Below are 16284 nucleotides of genomic sequence, written 5' to 3'. Positions count from 1 at the left end.
TAGTTCAATAACCTCAGTTAAACAATCATACTGCAAAATTTGATCTCAAGCAGAGTATGAGTTTTTGTACCAAAATTTTCAAAGGTCATTCAATGAATGTATAAATGTATTGGGGTTCAAGAACTGTGTCCTGATAGATGAGCATGTTTTGGAGCCTAATGAATCCTGGCTTACTGTAAAAGTCAAAATTTTCGCGCTACATTTATATCCGTACTTTTCATGTTCCAAGTTTTTACTGCAAACAATAACAATGCACAAATATTCTGCTTTTGTGTTATAGGTCAATTGTAATGAAACTTAGAACTGCGACTTAAAAAATAAGCAAAACAGTTAAAAATAAGTAACACACACAAATATCAATCACATGAAAATTTTCACTTTTCCAGTACATACACTCATCTATCTCATCAATCTTGTTGTCCCATCAATAGATAGATGGCTTAATATTACCACAGATATTCATCTATGTACACAAGCGACCATTGACAAGCCACCAACCTTTAGCATTTAAGCTGGGCTACGTGTTATACAGTGATCTCTCTCTCTCTCAATGATGAGATACTTATCATCATCTGCCACGTATAGGGTAATAACCCATGTATAGGACACTTACTCTCAATACATGTCTTCCTGTATACACTTGCATTGCCATGATAGGCTACAGCCAAACAGGGTTTTGATGCCATCTTAGTTTAACACTAGACATTTTTGTGCAAGATCTCATGGGCTCAAATGTCAGATATTTTGACTCTCAACAAATTACATTTAGGAATTTATTTCCATGAAATAAAGCAAAATTAACACTACAACATGTTTTTTATGTGAATGCTGCAACTGGTATTTGGTTCATAATAAGTATGTTTATTTACCAGCAAATCTCAGTATTTTTGGATAACAGGAAACATTTGTGTGATTCAGTGCAAATTTAAAAGCCCATGAACATAATAAAAATGTGTTCAGTACAGAAAAATGAAATGGAAGAAATGCATTGTGGGAAGTTTAAGATATCCGCTCTAAAATGAATAATCAGCCATCAAATTACAGGTCTGCTATTTTGAGCTAATGATTTGTTTCATTATTTGAGCAGTTCAGTGAGCTAATCATGAGTTTGTACATCACTGCTAAACTGGGCCAACCAGTCCAGTCATCTACTGTAGATAGCCCATCAGCTACTTAGAGAATAAGCGATAGGAATTTTTATTTTGCCTATCCTCTACCGTGTGATAGAGCGACAGGCAGGTCCAATATTTTGAGTAGTGGATGCGGCGCAGACTACGATAAAAATATTGGACCTGCCTGTCGTCTATCATAGGTAGAGGATAGGCAAAATAAAAATTCCTATCGTTTATTCTCATTCTTAGTCAGTTAGATATTATTTTAATAACTGTAAACAATTTTTTAAAGCAAAAACTAAGCCCCCACCGTCATAAAAACTCCCTCATTATAAAATGAACGAAACTTGTTTACAACTTCACGTATTCTGTTGTGCGTACTGCTAGCGCGTTCGCGTATTCCGCACTAGTCTACGCATCCAGCGCGATACATACGCGCTCCTCTACACGTGTGTTACGCATTATCAAGACGCATGATGATGTGGGGTCGTCTACGGCCTGATAAACGGCACCCGAAATCTTGCGATTGTCCAATCAAAAATGTGTCTACGAACTAGACCACTCCCACTGACTAAGAATAATACATCTTTCACATTCACAAGCATTAAATGACACTTTGGCCCAAAACCAGGCCAAGTCGGAAAATTTCGTTATGAGATATGTGGACGTTGTCTGTGATAGAGTCATGGCTAGATATTGTGGCAGCAAATGCGTCTCAAATAGCCGAGACTATTATGTGTTAATTGTGCTTCATTTCATGTCTACACAAGGCTGTGACAGGTGTATACATGTGACTCATCTGTAATTGCATAGGCAGGGCTATATATAGTCTACTCATCAAGTTATTATCTATTAACTTGATGGTCTACTTCATCCATTTAGTCAGATTGCTTTGTATTAAACTATTTTGAATATTTTATGATCAGATTTTAAGCTTACATGGAAAATGCATAGCAACATACATTAATATGTAGTAATGCTCATTGATGACCTAACAATTATACATGTAGACTCACTCAACTAATGGGTGCCTCTCGTGATGGACACTTCAGATGATGATTGTTATAAAATCATTGCACGCATTGAGTTATTCTAGATGAAAATTTCCATTATTGGCTCATTTCGTAACATGATTTTGTCCTAATTTCCTGGCGTGTCCGCATTTTGTCGTTGTATAAATTTCTACTCAATAAACCATTCAAGGTCAACAACATGAATGATGACACTCGTAATTACCATTGTGTGTGTATGACCAAAACAAGTGTTGACCGCGTGAATACTCTCATCATTCATTTATTATAATCGGGTTGCAATCAGGAAATTATAAAAAAAAAAAAAAATGGTTTGTCTCAAAGCTCACGAGAAATTTAAAAACAAATGCGAAATGCAATTTTTTTTTTTTTATTCCCCGACTTTTTTTCATGGTATTTTGAGAAAAAAGTCTGATTTTCGCCGATTTTTTCTGGAAAAAACTATAAAAAAATTTTGAAATAAAAAAAATTTCCGCCTTTCTTTTTTGTCAAATTGTGCGATTTTACAAACGTGCGTGCAAGCTTTGAGACAAACCTTCTTTTTTCTTTTTTTTTTGGCCTAACACCATGCTGAAAAAGTACTTTGTTAATTTGGTCAGGGTCTGTGAATGCCTCCAATGATCTTCAACTATAATAATTTATAAATTCATGACTCTTGAATTGTTGAGTCTTCTGCATGTTGATTGTCGAGTTAAAGTCAATATTATTTACATTGATGATATACAGTGTGAATAACTGGGGAGACAAGAAGCAGGGTAGATGCTAGACAGTGTCTACAGCAACACATCACATATACTAAGATCAGCTTACAAAATATAATAGGCTCTGATAATAGGCAGCACTCATAACATGTGGATTGATTAGAGGTTAAACTGCGCATCGGTTATTTGGAGGACATTGCGAAAAATCTAAACATCTAAAAATCTGAACATGTTCCGCATTTGCGTTTTGACAAATAAATAAAAATGATTGGATCAAATGTATCGTGTTTATTCATGAGGTTATGAATATGGTCATTTTCACGGTAAAGGGTGTAACTTTTGATTTTTAGGGTCAAAATTTCAAACCACTTAAATATGTTTCTGTTTACTGAAATCATGCATAGAAGCAACTTAATTTCAAGTAAAATAATGTTTCAAGGCTTAAACCTTTTGATTTCTAATAAAAAATTGACATTTGCATAACATTTTGGTTAAAATCTAAGAAAAAATGTATTTTACATAACCTCAGAAAATTTTGACATGAAAGCTGGAATACATGTGAAATTCCATTCCAAAGTAAGTCAACAGATATAAGTTAAATTTTATACCATGTTTTGCTATGTTTGTAATTGCAGTTTTGAAAATTTTTAACATCAAGTGTCATTTACAATGGAAATTTCCAAACCTTAAACATATTTTTAAAGTTTTAATTGGGTTCCTAAAATAATTTGAATGTCTAACTTCATGTACAAATACTACTTGATGAAAGGAACCTCCCAGCCAAGTTTCACAGAAATTGGAGTTATTTTTAGAATTGGCAATTCAAGCGATTTGTGTTTCGGAGGCTTCAGTTAACAACACAGGTGATCATAAAAGTAAAATATTTAGCTAACTACTACAAGTTGACATAAAAAAATAGGTAAAAATATCACAATTACCAATTTTCATGCTTTGCTTCTAAGTATTGAATTTCAGTTGTGACAAAAATTAAATTATCACAGCAAGTCATTTTTGTGTTTGGAGGCTTCATGTTAACAATTGTTAAACATTGCAGAAGTAGTTTTTTTGAAAACAACAGTGTTGGGAACTTGGGATCATCTAAGCTGTTATTTTCTTGTGTGTATTGAATCAATGATTCTATGCGGCAGATATTGTAGATTTATCACACATTAATTTTTTCACCCATTTGTTAAGTATGGTGTTTTTTGCATGTGAAGCCTCCGAAACAGGCTTTTTAAGGTATCAGTATATTTTCAAACATTAACCATAATGTCAATTTTTTTTTAATTTTATGACATTCTGCACATATCAAGTAATAATTACAATGCAGATATCAGTATGAAACACACCAATTTAGATATGCATAGATGATAATTAAGTTTACTGTTGTTTCAGAGGCTTCATTTGTTTCGGAGGCTTCAATTGTTAACGGAAAGTTTGTATTGGGTCCCATTTTCAAACGGTGATATATATCTCCACGATTTAAAAACATGTGACTTGAGGATCTAGTTTGCTACATTTTGATAAATAGATTGGATGAGCTCTTTTATTTATATTTGCACAAGCTTGCTGAACAGTTTGTTTCGAAAGCTAAAAAAAAGTTAACGGAAAAACGGCTATTTGAAGTCAAGATTTTATAAAATTTTTAAAAGCTTGCAAATCGGCTAATTTTTGTTACCCATTTCAAGTTAAGATAACAACTGTTATGAATCAAGAAGAAGTGAAGAAATAACCAAGAATTATGAACCAAAGCTACACCCACAAAGTTTGTTAACAATTGTTAACGGAAAATGAAGCCTCGAAACGATAAATATCAAGTCCGGTTCTCAAAAAATACAGGGCCGTTCACAATTAAATCTAATGTGGCAGTGTTTACTGAACATATGACTGTACTTTCAGGATAAGAAAAATTATCCATGAACTAACTGAAGAAAACACAGGGTTTTACAAAAATGTTACTGTTTTTTATAGTTTTTCAAAATGGCAATATTAAGTACATTTAAGCCTGCTAAAACTGAACGCAGTAACTCCCAAAGCTGATTATGCTACCCAAGGTAGCTGCTAACTAGATGACTTATGTGGCCAAAAATTATGGAATTCTGTGGCTTTATTAGAACACTACGGATTAAAATGTTAAAAATCCAAAGTTACACCCTTTACCTTGAAAATGACCATATAGAATGGAGTACGCACCAACACGATTTGCACTTTGCGTATTTTGTGGCTGATGCACGGATTGCGCACTTTTGTTACTTGTGTGTTTTGACTTTATTTGACATGTGCAATAACAAAGGATAATTTTATCCTATCACATGGTGGCATAGTATATAGTGATTTGACTTTAAACCAACGGTTTTTGAAGTTCCTTTCCTTCATATACGTGCATCCCTCAAATTTGAGTACTGTCGCATGGGCTTAACCTGCACAGTTTACCTTACCTATGCACGATCCTGGAACCTAGGATTGATTGCAGAATGCAGATATATATATCAGAACCAGGGATGATCCCCCTAACCCCCTTCTCTTTTCGAATAGCTCTGACACTTCCAAACCACGCAAAGTCGCACACACAAACTACCTGTATCTGCAAGTGCTAAGCAGTGTATGGGGGCGAGAAGAAATTCTACAATTTTATTCTGTAAAGTAACTGAACACAATTAAAGGATTTCCGACCGTATAGGAACATTTTGGGAGAGGAAGAGAATTCACACCCAAGGCTTAAACCCTCGCCGATCGTATTCTCCCGCCCAACAGCACAACGCCATAACCGCTCGGCCATCTCGCACTCGCAGTTCAGTTGCTGCAAGTACTAGAGGTGTTCATTGCGGCCTACTGAATATGTGGCTGTTCTAACCACAGTGTTGAGGTCCCTAGACTACTTAACACCTAGTGATTCATTTCTTGTGACAATGTTTGCATGTCTGTCAATACAACTGACTTTAAACCAACAGTTGCAAACTCCTACAATCATGACTCAACATAAATATCACCTCCACTATCCACATAAAAATACAGGCCCTGCTGTCCATGCAGAAAAGATAGGTACTGTTAACCAGGTTGAGGCTGCAGCCGGCGACAACTCTCTAGTCCGAAGTCTGAAGGCTCCTTAGTCCTAAGGTTCGCTAGTCCAAACACATAATTTACCATTCGCTGGTCCACATTCTGAAAAAGGTTCGCTAGTCCGAATATGGGGTTCTCTAGTCAGAGGGTTCGCAAGTCCGAATAGCAAATAAGGTCTTCTAGTCCGAATATAGAATAAAGCTCGCTAACCCTAACCCTAAACCTAACCCTTATTCTACATTCGGACTAGAGAACCTTTGGATTAGAGAACTTAATTTGGTTTTCGGACTAGCGACCCTTCGGACTAAAGAACCTTTGGACTAGAGAAGTTTACGTTGCGGCCCATGCCGAGAAGACATGCTGATAATATCCACCTTAAGTTATACTGCTGGGTTGTTGAACCATTTTAGAGGATGGAAAGAACATAATCTGTAAAAAATATTGAAAACAATTTCTTAATTCTTACCTGAAATTGTTTGATTTCGTCTCTAGATGCAAATGCGAGATGTTTATCCACAAAGAACTCCACGGGTTGTAGTTTGGCGTCCTTTGCTCCAACGCGATCCACCAGAGGCTCAAAGTTCTGAAATGTACAAAATTGACCAATATCTGTTACTATGGTGATTGGTAACAATGTGTAAATATGACAAGATTTTCTTTTAACACGCCAATCTGCAAAGACACAAATTTTCTTTAATCTCAATATTTGTGGTTGGCCGGACAGAAAGACGTCACTTGCGATAAGTCGATTCATCGCAAAATCCATCTTTTTTTTTTACAGTTCTTGTTAATTCATTCTCCGGTTGAGGTAGTTGATCTCTACATGTATGGCATCCCCAGTACAGGAGCAGTGCTAACTTGCCACATGAGGTCACAGGGGTCACAGGCACACACAATTGTAATTTAGAGATTGAAAGGGTCATACTAACCAAATATTTTTGAGATTGGTAACAAAATTAAATTACCTGTGACCAGCAAAATACTGCCTCTATGATCACTTGATATTTTGATAATATACAAAATACTTAAAGAGATACTGCATTTCTACTCCCCCCAAAAAAAAACCCCTTTTGCATTAAAAGAACCATTGATATATCGTCAACAATCAACAAATCGACTATTCAATATCACCGATATCACTTTCTGAACAAAATCAATTTCCAAGTTGCCGATAATGACAAAAAAAGCAACAAAAAAGGATTATTATTGTCCTAGGCCATGTGTGATGATATCGTACTACTGGGGTTTCAAAGAGAAAGGCTTACCATACCAGCAACAAATGAACTAATATCCATGACCATATGTACGGATGAATGTAGAAGATATTGAATAAAATTGGGAGGAAAATTGATATTTTGAGTGGCCAATATATCATTGTTTTATTCTTGACATCAACAATCCTTAGTTTGCAGGCAGGAATCATGATCTCATCATGATCACATGATGTTTTGATAGTATTCCAACAATCTCTCCTTACATCTCCAAACATAAATACTGTGCCTGCATGGATTATCATACAATCTGAGTGAGTAGTTGGCATGACCTCATTCGCCATCATGGCCCACACATTAGTCTACAGCTATGCAATACTGGCAACAAATAACACGCCATTGCCTCGCTGCCTGTAGCAACACACTTACTGACTAGGGAGGTAAACCATATGTACTGTGCAGTACATAATAATAACCGACTTACCACTAACTAGCAATGATACAATTACTCCTTCCTCTCTTGCTATTAACAATCAACGCTACAGTTTATGACTAATATTCCATACAGTTTCACAAGTAAAATCACATTAGCCAATATCAAGGCATAAACATACATTCACTTCACTGCTGTGTTGTTGTTTTTTGATAGGCTGGCTTTCTGCGTAGTTGATGTGGTTCTTATTGTTCCCTCACTACTTCCCTATGCTGAGCAATACGACTTGAATTACATCCATAGCACTGGCTGGCTGACTCCCTGGCTGGCTTGTTGTAAGCATAGGCGACTGAGACGTGACCTCTTGGTGATCCCCGATCAATCCTATCTTCAATGACAAGCCTTATGCCTTCACACGCCCTTTTGTGCTAACAACAGACTTGCCTTACATAGCATGCATAGATAGCTGGAGTGCTATGATTACTTCAACACTGTTGCTGTTTGCTGGCAATCATGTTCATTATCTCATGCATCCATCACTTCTGGTGGCAGTGGTGGGATATAAGTAATGTTCACTTCTGGTGGCAAGGGTGGGATGACATATTAATGTCAATGTGTTTTTGTTATCTTACTTCGAGTGAATAAATTGAATATCTGATTTTATTATTTGTGAGGGCAACATTTTCAATGCATCTCTACATAGCAGAATCAAATCCTTGGCTTTCATGAATATTAAAGTAGGCAAAAGATACATTCAGTTTTATTTCAGTAAAATGGAATAAGTATTTTTAGAACCCAGATGTTCACCATATTATTTGTCAGGCACAGAGGTATCACTAGAAATAGGTCAAATACCAGTATATGGAATGAATTCTGTAGACATGGATCAACACAGTTAAATTGCTATTATTGAAAAGCTGATCAATGTCAGATTGTATAACTTTTCCTTTAGACTGCTCTGCATTCATTTTGATAGAAATCTTAAATGAATTTGAATGAACTCAAGTCAGGAAACTAGACAAGTCACACTTAGGTGTTGACCCTCCTTTGTGTGTGTGTGGCTGGGGGGGGGGGCACTGCCATGGTCAATTTGACATTCAATGTTGTAACTTCTGTTTCCTGAGAATCAACATTTTCAAACTGCTGGTATTTTTACCAGATTCGTATTTTGTAGCTTAAAAAACATGTTGAAAGTTTGGGGGACTTTTTTACAAATAATTTCTCCTATATTTTTAAATTGTATCCAAATCTTTGTGTGGATAGATTCATGCAAATTGGAAGCCCTGCTTCTAGACAGTTGTCACTAGCAAAATTTTATTAGGGGATGGGTGGTAATTAGGTTGAATCAGTTATAATAAAAAATACACACAAGGACTATAAATTACTTTATTTTTAATTTCCATTTTAAAGATTGCATAAATTTTAACTCTTTTTCCAGCTGATAATCAATCACATGTGAAACTAATACTGTGTCTTGTTTACCCCATGTTTGATTTCATAGTGGTAGATTCAAATCGAGCTTGCTAACATAATCCCGCAGTGCGTAAACACGCAGAAGGGCCTGTATATATGCTGACCACGCAACCGCATAAACGCACCGATTCAGGTGTGTCACTACAAAATCCAACATGGCATTACTCTCAACTTGAGGAGACAGTATTTTAACTACAATCACAGCCCAATAAGATAGCCAACAACCTCTCTACTAAGTCACAGTTCTTTTACCCACAATACATTTCTACATGCAGAAAATGACCTTTGAGTGTGTTGGGTACAAAAACTCATACTTGAGGTCAAATTGTGAGCTATGATGGTTTAATAAGGGTCATTGGACAATGCCAGTTGGATGAGATCATTTTGGTACATTGTCCTTCTCTGTTCTGATCCCCAACCATCAAATGGCAAGCTGCTAGTCACTCAGGCTGCATGTAGCTATTATATGGGCTATTTATTCTGTATTATAGAGTGACCAATTAAGCCATAACTAGGCCACTCTGAACTCTGCCTAAGTGCTGTCACTATCACATTTTATGTCAATTTTCTATTTGGGTTCAATTTTCAAAATTTCCTGTACACTGAAAATATATCGAGGACACCACTCATCTTAGGGGCGGTGCAATAATTATGTGTACCGGGGGGTGAATTATAGGGGGGAAAAGATTTTTTGGCAGGCCAAAAAGGGGGGGCAAGCAATTTTTGGCAGGTCAAAAGGGGGGGTCAAGCGATTTTTGGCAGGTCGAAAGGGGGGGCAAGCAATTTTTGGGACAGATATTTTGGGTACTGTTTCTACATTACGCCCTAAAAAGGCATAGGAAAACGTTAGGAACACATTCAAATATGCAAAATTTCCTGCTCAGCTGCTTTCGCATTATATGTTAAGACAATTTAAGGTTTTAAATTCGGGTTCCCCAAAATCTTGCATTTGTGCGGGGGGGGCAAAGATTTTATGGCACGTCAAAAGGGGGGGGCAAAGGTTTTTTGGCAGACCATTTTGAGAATTCACCCCCCCCCCCCAGGGGTACACATAATTATTGCACCACCCCTTAAGCAAGTAAGCAAGAAAATATTTGTGTCTATAAATATTTGGAAATATATACATGTGCTAATGGATTTTCCTCTCCTATTATCATACTATAAAGAATACTCCCCCCTCCCACACACACACCACCCCAGATTCAGAGAAAAGGAAAGAAATGCACATAGATCTTAAAACAAACTCACTTACTAGATATGTAAATAAAATAGATTTGGACGAAAATGGACAAAAAATTATGAATGCGATTTTCCCCAGATACTTGTTTTAAAATGTGACCATCAGTCCATCACATCTAAACACAGCAGATGTCAATGATGAAAATGATTGTGAAAAACTGAAGAAATAAATAATTTGTAATAATTTTCTTTGTCTCATAAAAACAAGATTGTTTCCAATGCCTGTGTGTAAGATGTCACTTTGATGGGGGAAAATATTTCACTTGGCATTAGAAATGTCTCTTGACCACTAACTAAATTCTGTCCCATTTGGTGGATTTGATGGGTCAAATATAATTGTTGATCAAAATATAAATAGTGCGCCAATTCCCACTTGTCCTACAAGCTGGTAATAGGTGACTTCACATAGAAGGCCAGATGCACATCAATGCGGACCTCTCTTGTTCCCACAGACAATATATTGTACCGTCAAGTTGTCAACATATTACGCCATTAACCATATTGTGTACAGTACATTTGAATTTCATCATGCGATGCTGCAGCACGTTGCGATGTGGAGTTAGAATCGGACTTAATACAAGTAACACGCTCACTACACATACATTTCCCCCGGGGGGTTCACTCCCATTGTGGCCTGTAAACCATCCGCGATAATGAAAACGCGTAAAAAGGGTCGTTTTTTTTTTGTTTTCACGATACGCGCGTATCGCGTTTAGGGTGTCAAAAACATGAAAAATTGGAAAAAAGGTTAGCAAAATTGCAATTGCTAAATACGCGGAAATGAAATTTAGGGTATGAAATTTGATGTTAGAAATGAAATCCCTGTTTAGGGTGTCGTTTTAGTCAAGGGTTAAATCCTTGTTTAGGGTGCTTTTCAAAAGTTGATTATCGCGGATGGTGTACAGGCCACAATGGGAGTGACCCCCCCCGGGACATTTCCCAGATGTGGGTGTATCATAGCCCCTGTTGCTTGATGTAGATCGCGAAAGTGCACACTGATGTGCATCAATGCAAATCTCGCCTCCAGTGTGGGTCCACCCATTGAAGCAAGCAGTGGTCAGAGAATGCACTGAAATAGACAGAGAACTAGGCAGACATGGATTATTGATGAAGGTATTGAGGAAGGTTTGATTTCAATGACATCTGGCTAGTGTGACCTACTTGTGCCATATTAGCCTCATATTAACCCTCATCACACAGGAGCTGACTGTCCACTGCACTCACCAAGCTACAAATTTTCCAAAATTCCAAAATTCATTTTCATTACAATATTTGGAATCAGCATCAAAAATGCATCAGAATGAGTACAAGCATTGGTTCAGTGGTTCTTGAGATACCAACTTTTAACAAGAATTAACATGTAGCTTGTTTATCACTCATAATGCTTACAAGTTAGATACAGGGTTGCCAAACCTGATATTTGGTAGCCCAAATTGGGTAACTTTTGAAGATCCACCTGTGACCCATGACTTTTGACAATTAATTTCATGTACCACAGAAACCAATGGTTCAAAAGAAATAATTACATACTGTATAGGCCTATATCAACACTAACACCCTGGACTCCCAGTAATTTCATGTCCCCTACCCAATGTTGAAGAGAATAACAATTGGGCGACATTTCAATGGTTTGACCCACAATTTGGGGTGAATATTTTTGGCAACCCTGGTTGGTTGGAGAGATTCAATCAGAGATTATTGTTGAAAGCACTGTGGATACAAGATGGATGAAGGCTTACAGAATAACTGATATGCCACCTGCCTGTGTTGTTAGGAGGCAAATTAAAGTGGATAGGATGTCAGAGATAGAGGCACCCATGTGACCATTCAAGTTCAAGAACAGGCTATTTACTGACAGGTTCTACATCATATTGGCCTCTGGACTGAAAATTGTTAGTGTTGGATGGGACAAACTATCTATGGCAATAGCTTGACCTGGTGGGTTTGCAAACAAGCAATATGGTAAAGGAACTCAGCCAGTTCTGTAGGCAAAATAACTAATTCTCGATCACGATCACAAGAGGATGTACCTTCTGCAGCAGCGTACTTTTCATAGAATAACACGATCGCGCGACCGCTGACCTACAAGACCGAACCATGACACTGCCTTTGACCAACCTTCAGACCTTTATTTCTGAAAATGCAGGAGCTTTGTTAATTACTTTCCTAATTTTTGTGAGGAGCTTAATAAGGAGCATGTATTTTTTAAACCTGTCAGGATTTGAAATATTAAGGGGCTCTACAAATCACACTCCTATATGCTGTTAAGGAGAGCTGTAGGAGCTCTGGACAGGGTTCGCAGGTTTTTGCCGCAGGTGGAAAAAACCATGGTTTTAACCGCGGTTTTAACCGCTTGGCAAAAACAGTTTTTGCCGGCAAAAATGGCAAAAACTAAAAAGTGATTTAAAGTTCCGATTTTGATCTCAAAGCAATTATTACATTAAAAATTAATTTCCATTTACTGAAATGATCTATATCAAATTCAAAATATTTTCATTTTAAGGACTTGATGAGACAAAAAATAAGTTGAATGATTCATTAAAAGATATATGTTTACTGTTTATGAGCTTTCTGTGCACTTGTTAACATTTGAGTGACTATAAATGAGTTTTTGCCAGTTTTTGCTTTTTTTCCGGTTTAAACCAGGCAAAAACAGGTTTTTGCCAGTTATTGCCACTTTGTCGGCAAAAACAGGTTTTTGCCGGCAAAAACCGAACCCTGGCTCTGGAGCAATTGAGCTCCTTACAAATGAAGGCCTGAACCCTGTGATGGGTCAATTCTCAAAAGCTGTGTTTGTGTCGTAAGCGCCGGTGTTTGTGTAATACGCTAGACGCTAATACCTGTGCGTACCCAACTAACCCAAGTTGGCTCTCATGATCGAGAATTAAGATATTTTGCCTATAATTAGTGTTGGTTTGGCCAATCTGGTTCGATGGTGTCAGGGGTGGGATGGTCCATGCTGCAAACTAAGCCCCAAAAAACCTGCGACTCTTGGATCACTGATAGCACGATCCCTCTCTTGAATATTTCTTGAAAACTTGGGTATGGGGGAAAGGCCATATTGCAAAAACTGTGATCAAAGTTTTGGAAGTTGAGAGGCTAAAGCATATGAATTTATCAGGTGTGTCAGTCACCCTACATGGAGTGCCAGCCAAGTTGTACTTTCAAATAGCGTGTTTATACTGTTCATAATTATGTTTATTTATTTTTACTCGCTATTTTCTGGGTATAAAATGCCGATCATAGTCCGATTCACGTTTTTTTACTCTTGTTGAAACTTACCAAGGCTGGCCAATGGAGAGTACTGTGCCGTGGGCTGTACGGGTCAACACGCTGTGCTAAAACAATGGTCTTCTCAACGAGAAAGGCGTGATGCGCACTGTCATGGATCTTCAACCATTCACGTTTTTGCCAATCCTGTCCGTCAAACTCGACATAAATCTGCAGAAATATAATAAGAGGAGAAATGTGGATTTAATGTCTACTTATGCATTCAAGTAATGTATTCTAGTAATGCTTGTACATGTTGGGCCAATAAAGACACTTAGCATTTCTGAGGATTTTCGTACTAGAATCTCACTTTCACCACAAATGGAGATAAGGCTGTTTAGCGCTGAGCAATAAGAAGGATGTAAGTACATGTAACTAGAGCTGGTGGAAAATAATTAGAAAGGTGTGAGGGAATTGAGAATGCTCAGGGCTGTCATTTTAGGAGGGATCAGGGAATAGGCTTTATAGAAATATCACCCCTGTTCAAAATGCTCTTTTTATGATCAAAATCAGGAATCTGGAGGTAATGGTGCATATTTTTGTGCATGAAATTTGTCATACTTTCCCAAGTTGGGGCTGTTTCACATGATTTTAACTTCACAATTCTAAATCCATTCATTGTTTTATTCATTGAACTCACACAAGGAATATAATATACAAATATTGACAGCTATGAGGGACATGGTTAAAATTATAGGCCCAAGGTGATCTCAAAACCATGACTATGCCCGAGGCGTAGCCTCGGGCATAGTCATCATGGTTTTGAGATCACTTGGGCCTATAATTTTAACCATGCCCCTCATAGCAGTCAATATTTGTTTTATATACCAAATCTTAAGATTCTTGTCATCTGTTTGGTTAAAAGCATCGATTTTGGGAAGAGAAATTAATAGTTTCAATGCGAGCGGCACACAGATTACAATCTGCGATTTTTGCATATTTATAGCGCGTGAAAACATTAACGCGTGCGTAATATCATTTTACGCTGGGAAAACGCGCAGTTTGATCGTGACGCACGTGACCGGTCCATAGTTCATTTCCATGGACCTGTCTATAGTTCATTTTGCGGGCATAGTTAATTCAATGACTGCACTTTCAACCACTTTTTGAGAAATTTGTTATGTTTTTCTTTATATCTTTATTTCAATATTGGCGTATATTTGTATTTTTGGCCGCCCCACATTTGTGATGGCCGCCCACATTTTTCAACCTTGCTACGGCCCTGAGGTATATAATTCATACTATGTTCTTTTCACTGTAGCTACTTGATACGCAGACATTTGCACTATAACAGTAGGCCTATGCAGCTACACATCAATCAATTTAGATAAAATACAAATTGGTTACATCACATTGAGAATTCCTAATCAAATGCAGTTGACATTGGCCGTGATCTGATGACAATGCATTTTGTCATAACAACTCTGGTTGACTGCTTTCCTGTTTATGGCTATCCATATTTCATAAGGTCACATGTATGTCACTTGCAATCAATGTAATTATAGGGGACCTACCATTAGATATCAAGGGGGGCTGGGTAGTTGGCTGTGGTTGACTGTTTATGGCTATCCATATAACTACATAAGACTCACAATGTTCCTTTTATGTCACTTGCATTCAATATAATTGTAGGGGACCCACCATTAGATATCAAGGGGGCTGGGTAGTTGGCTGTGGTTGACTGCTTTCCTGTTTATGGCTATCCATATAACTACATAAGACTCACAAGGTTCCTTTTATTAGGCATGGCCACTAAAAATTGAAGTACTTTTAAATTGATTCAGACCTAACTTATTGGATGGGAATTGATGAAAGAAACATTTTGGCGTTTAAATAATCTTAATCGGACATTTCATTCCAGAGATATGGCCTTTCGAAAGTGTCCGCGGTTTTATATAGGGCTGCTAGAACATGTTAAAAAGTTAAAGTCCAAAAAGGAATACTAACAGAAAGTGCAACTTTAAGGTACTTTTTCTTAATGTATTTATTAACTATCTTATCTGGAACATTATATTTGCTTATAACAACATGAAAATAAGATCATCCTGAAAATTTAATCGATTTTGTTGACATACAACAAAAACTATAAGACCTCAAAACCCATGGTTTGTTTGTTGAAACCTCAAGCATGATCATAGATGGCCGCCATGGAAAATATCTCCATAGAGGAGATGAACAATAAGTGCATTATTTCAAATGAAAAGCGGTAGTCTTAAACATTGTTCAATCTTTTAAGGTCAGCACATTTTATCTTCAAAATTATTATATTTCATCATGGCATAAGTTTGGTAACATTAATCACTACCAATTTTGAGAAATTTGATCCAACTCAAAGGTTATCTTTACTACATTGAGCAATACACTGTGTGCATGGAAGCCATGATGGTCCCGGTTTTTATACTCCCTATGAAATGGACATGGTAGTGAGAAGTGCACGGGAAGTGCATGATTTGAGATGGGCATGCAGTAGGCTTAAACATTCTTAAATTTCTTAACATCCTACACATTTTGTCTTCATAAATAGTTAAATTTTATGAGTATGTAAGTTTGCTTGTCTGATTCACTCCAAATTCGGAGATAATTGCGTTTGAACACCTGATGCACGGAATGGTGTCACTTCAACCTGTTGTAGTTCTCATCTCATTAAATTTTTCATTAAAAAAGTTGATCTCTTCATGCAGGAAGGTCCTCTCTATTTACTGACCAAACAGGAAAAAGTTTGGTGAATGTTTTCTGGTGGAATCAGGAATTTCT

General features: G+C 37.1%; 1 protein-coding gene across 1 annotated transcript in view; it reads right to left on the bottom strand.

Moving 5' to 3' along the window:
- LOC140162060 (probable JmjC domain-containing histone demethylation protein 2C) overlaps positions 1-15277 on the bottom strand; it is a 66629-nt gene extending 51352 nt beyond the window's left edge. Inside the window, exons 1-3 of the mRNA XM_072185350.1 lie at positions 15257-15277; positions 13543-13701; positions 6371-6487 (exon numbers count right to left, since the gene is read on the bottom strand). Coding sequence (XP_072041451.1) covers positions 6371-6487; positions 13543-13701; positions 15257-15277 — 297 coding nt within the window. The remainder of the gene's footprint in view (positions 1-6370; positions 6488-13542; positions 13702-15256) is intronic.
- Positions 15278-16284: the final 1007 nt, after the last annotated feature.

This window comes from Amphiura filiformis, chromosome 10, assembly GCF_039555335.1.
Source record: "Amphiura filiformis chromosome 10, Afil_fr2py, whole genome shotgun sequence".
NCBI lineage: Eukaryota > Metazoa > Echinodermata > Ophiuroidea > Amphilepidida > Amphiuridae > Amphiura > Amphiura filiformis.
This window is presented reverse-complemented; position numbering and strand designations above follow the sequence as displayed.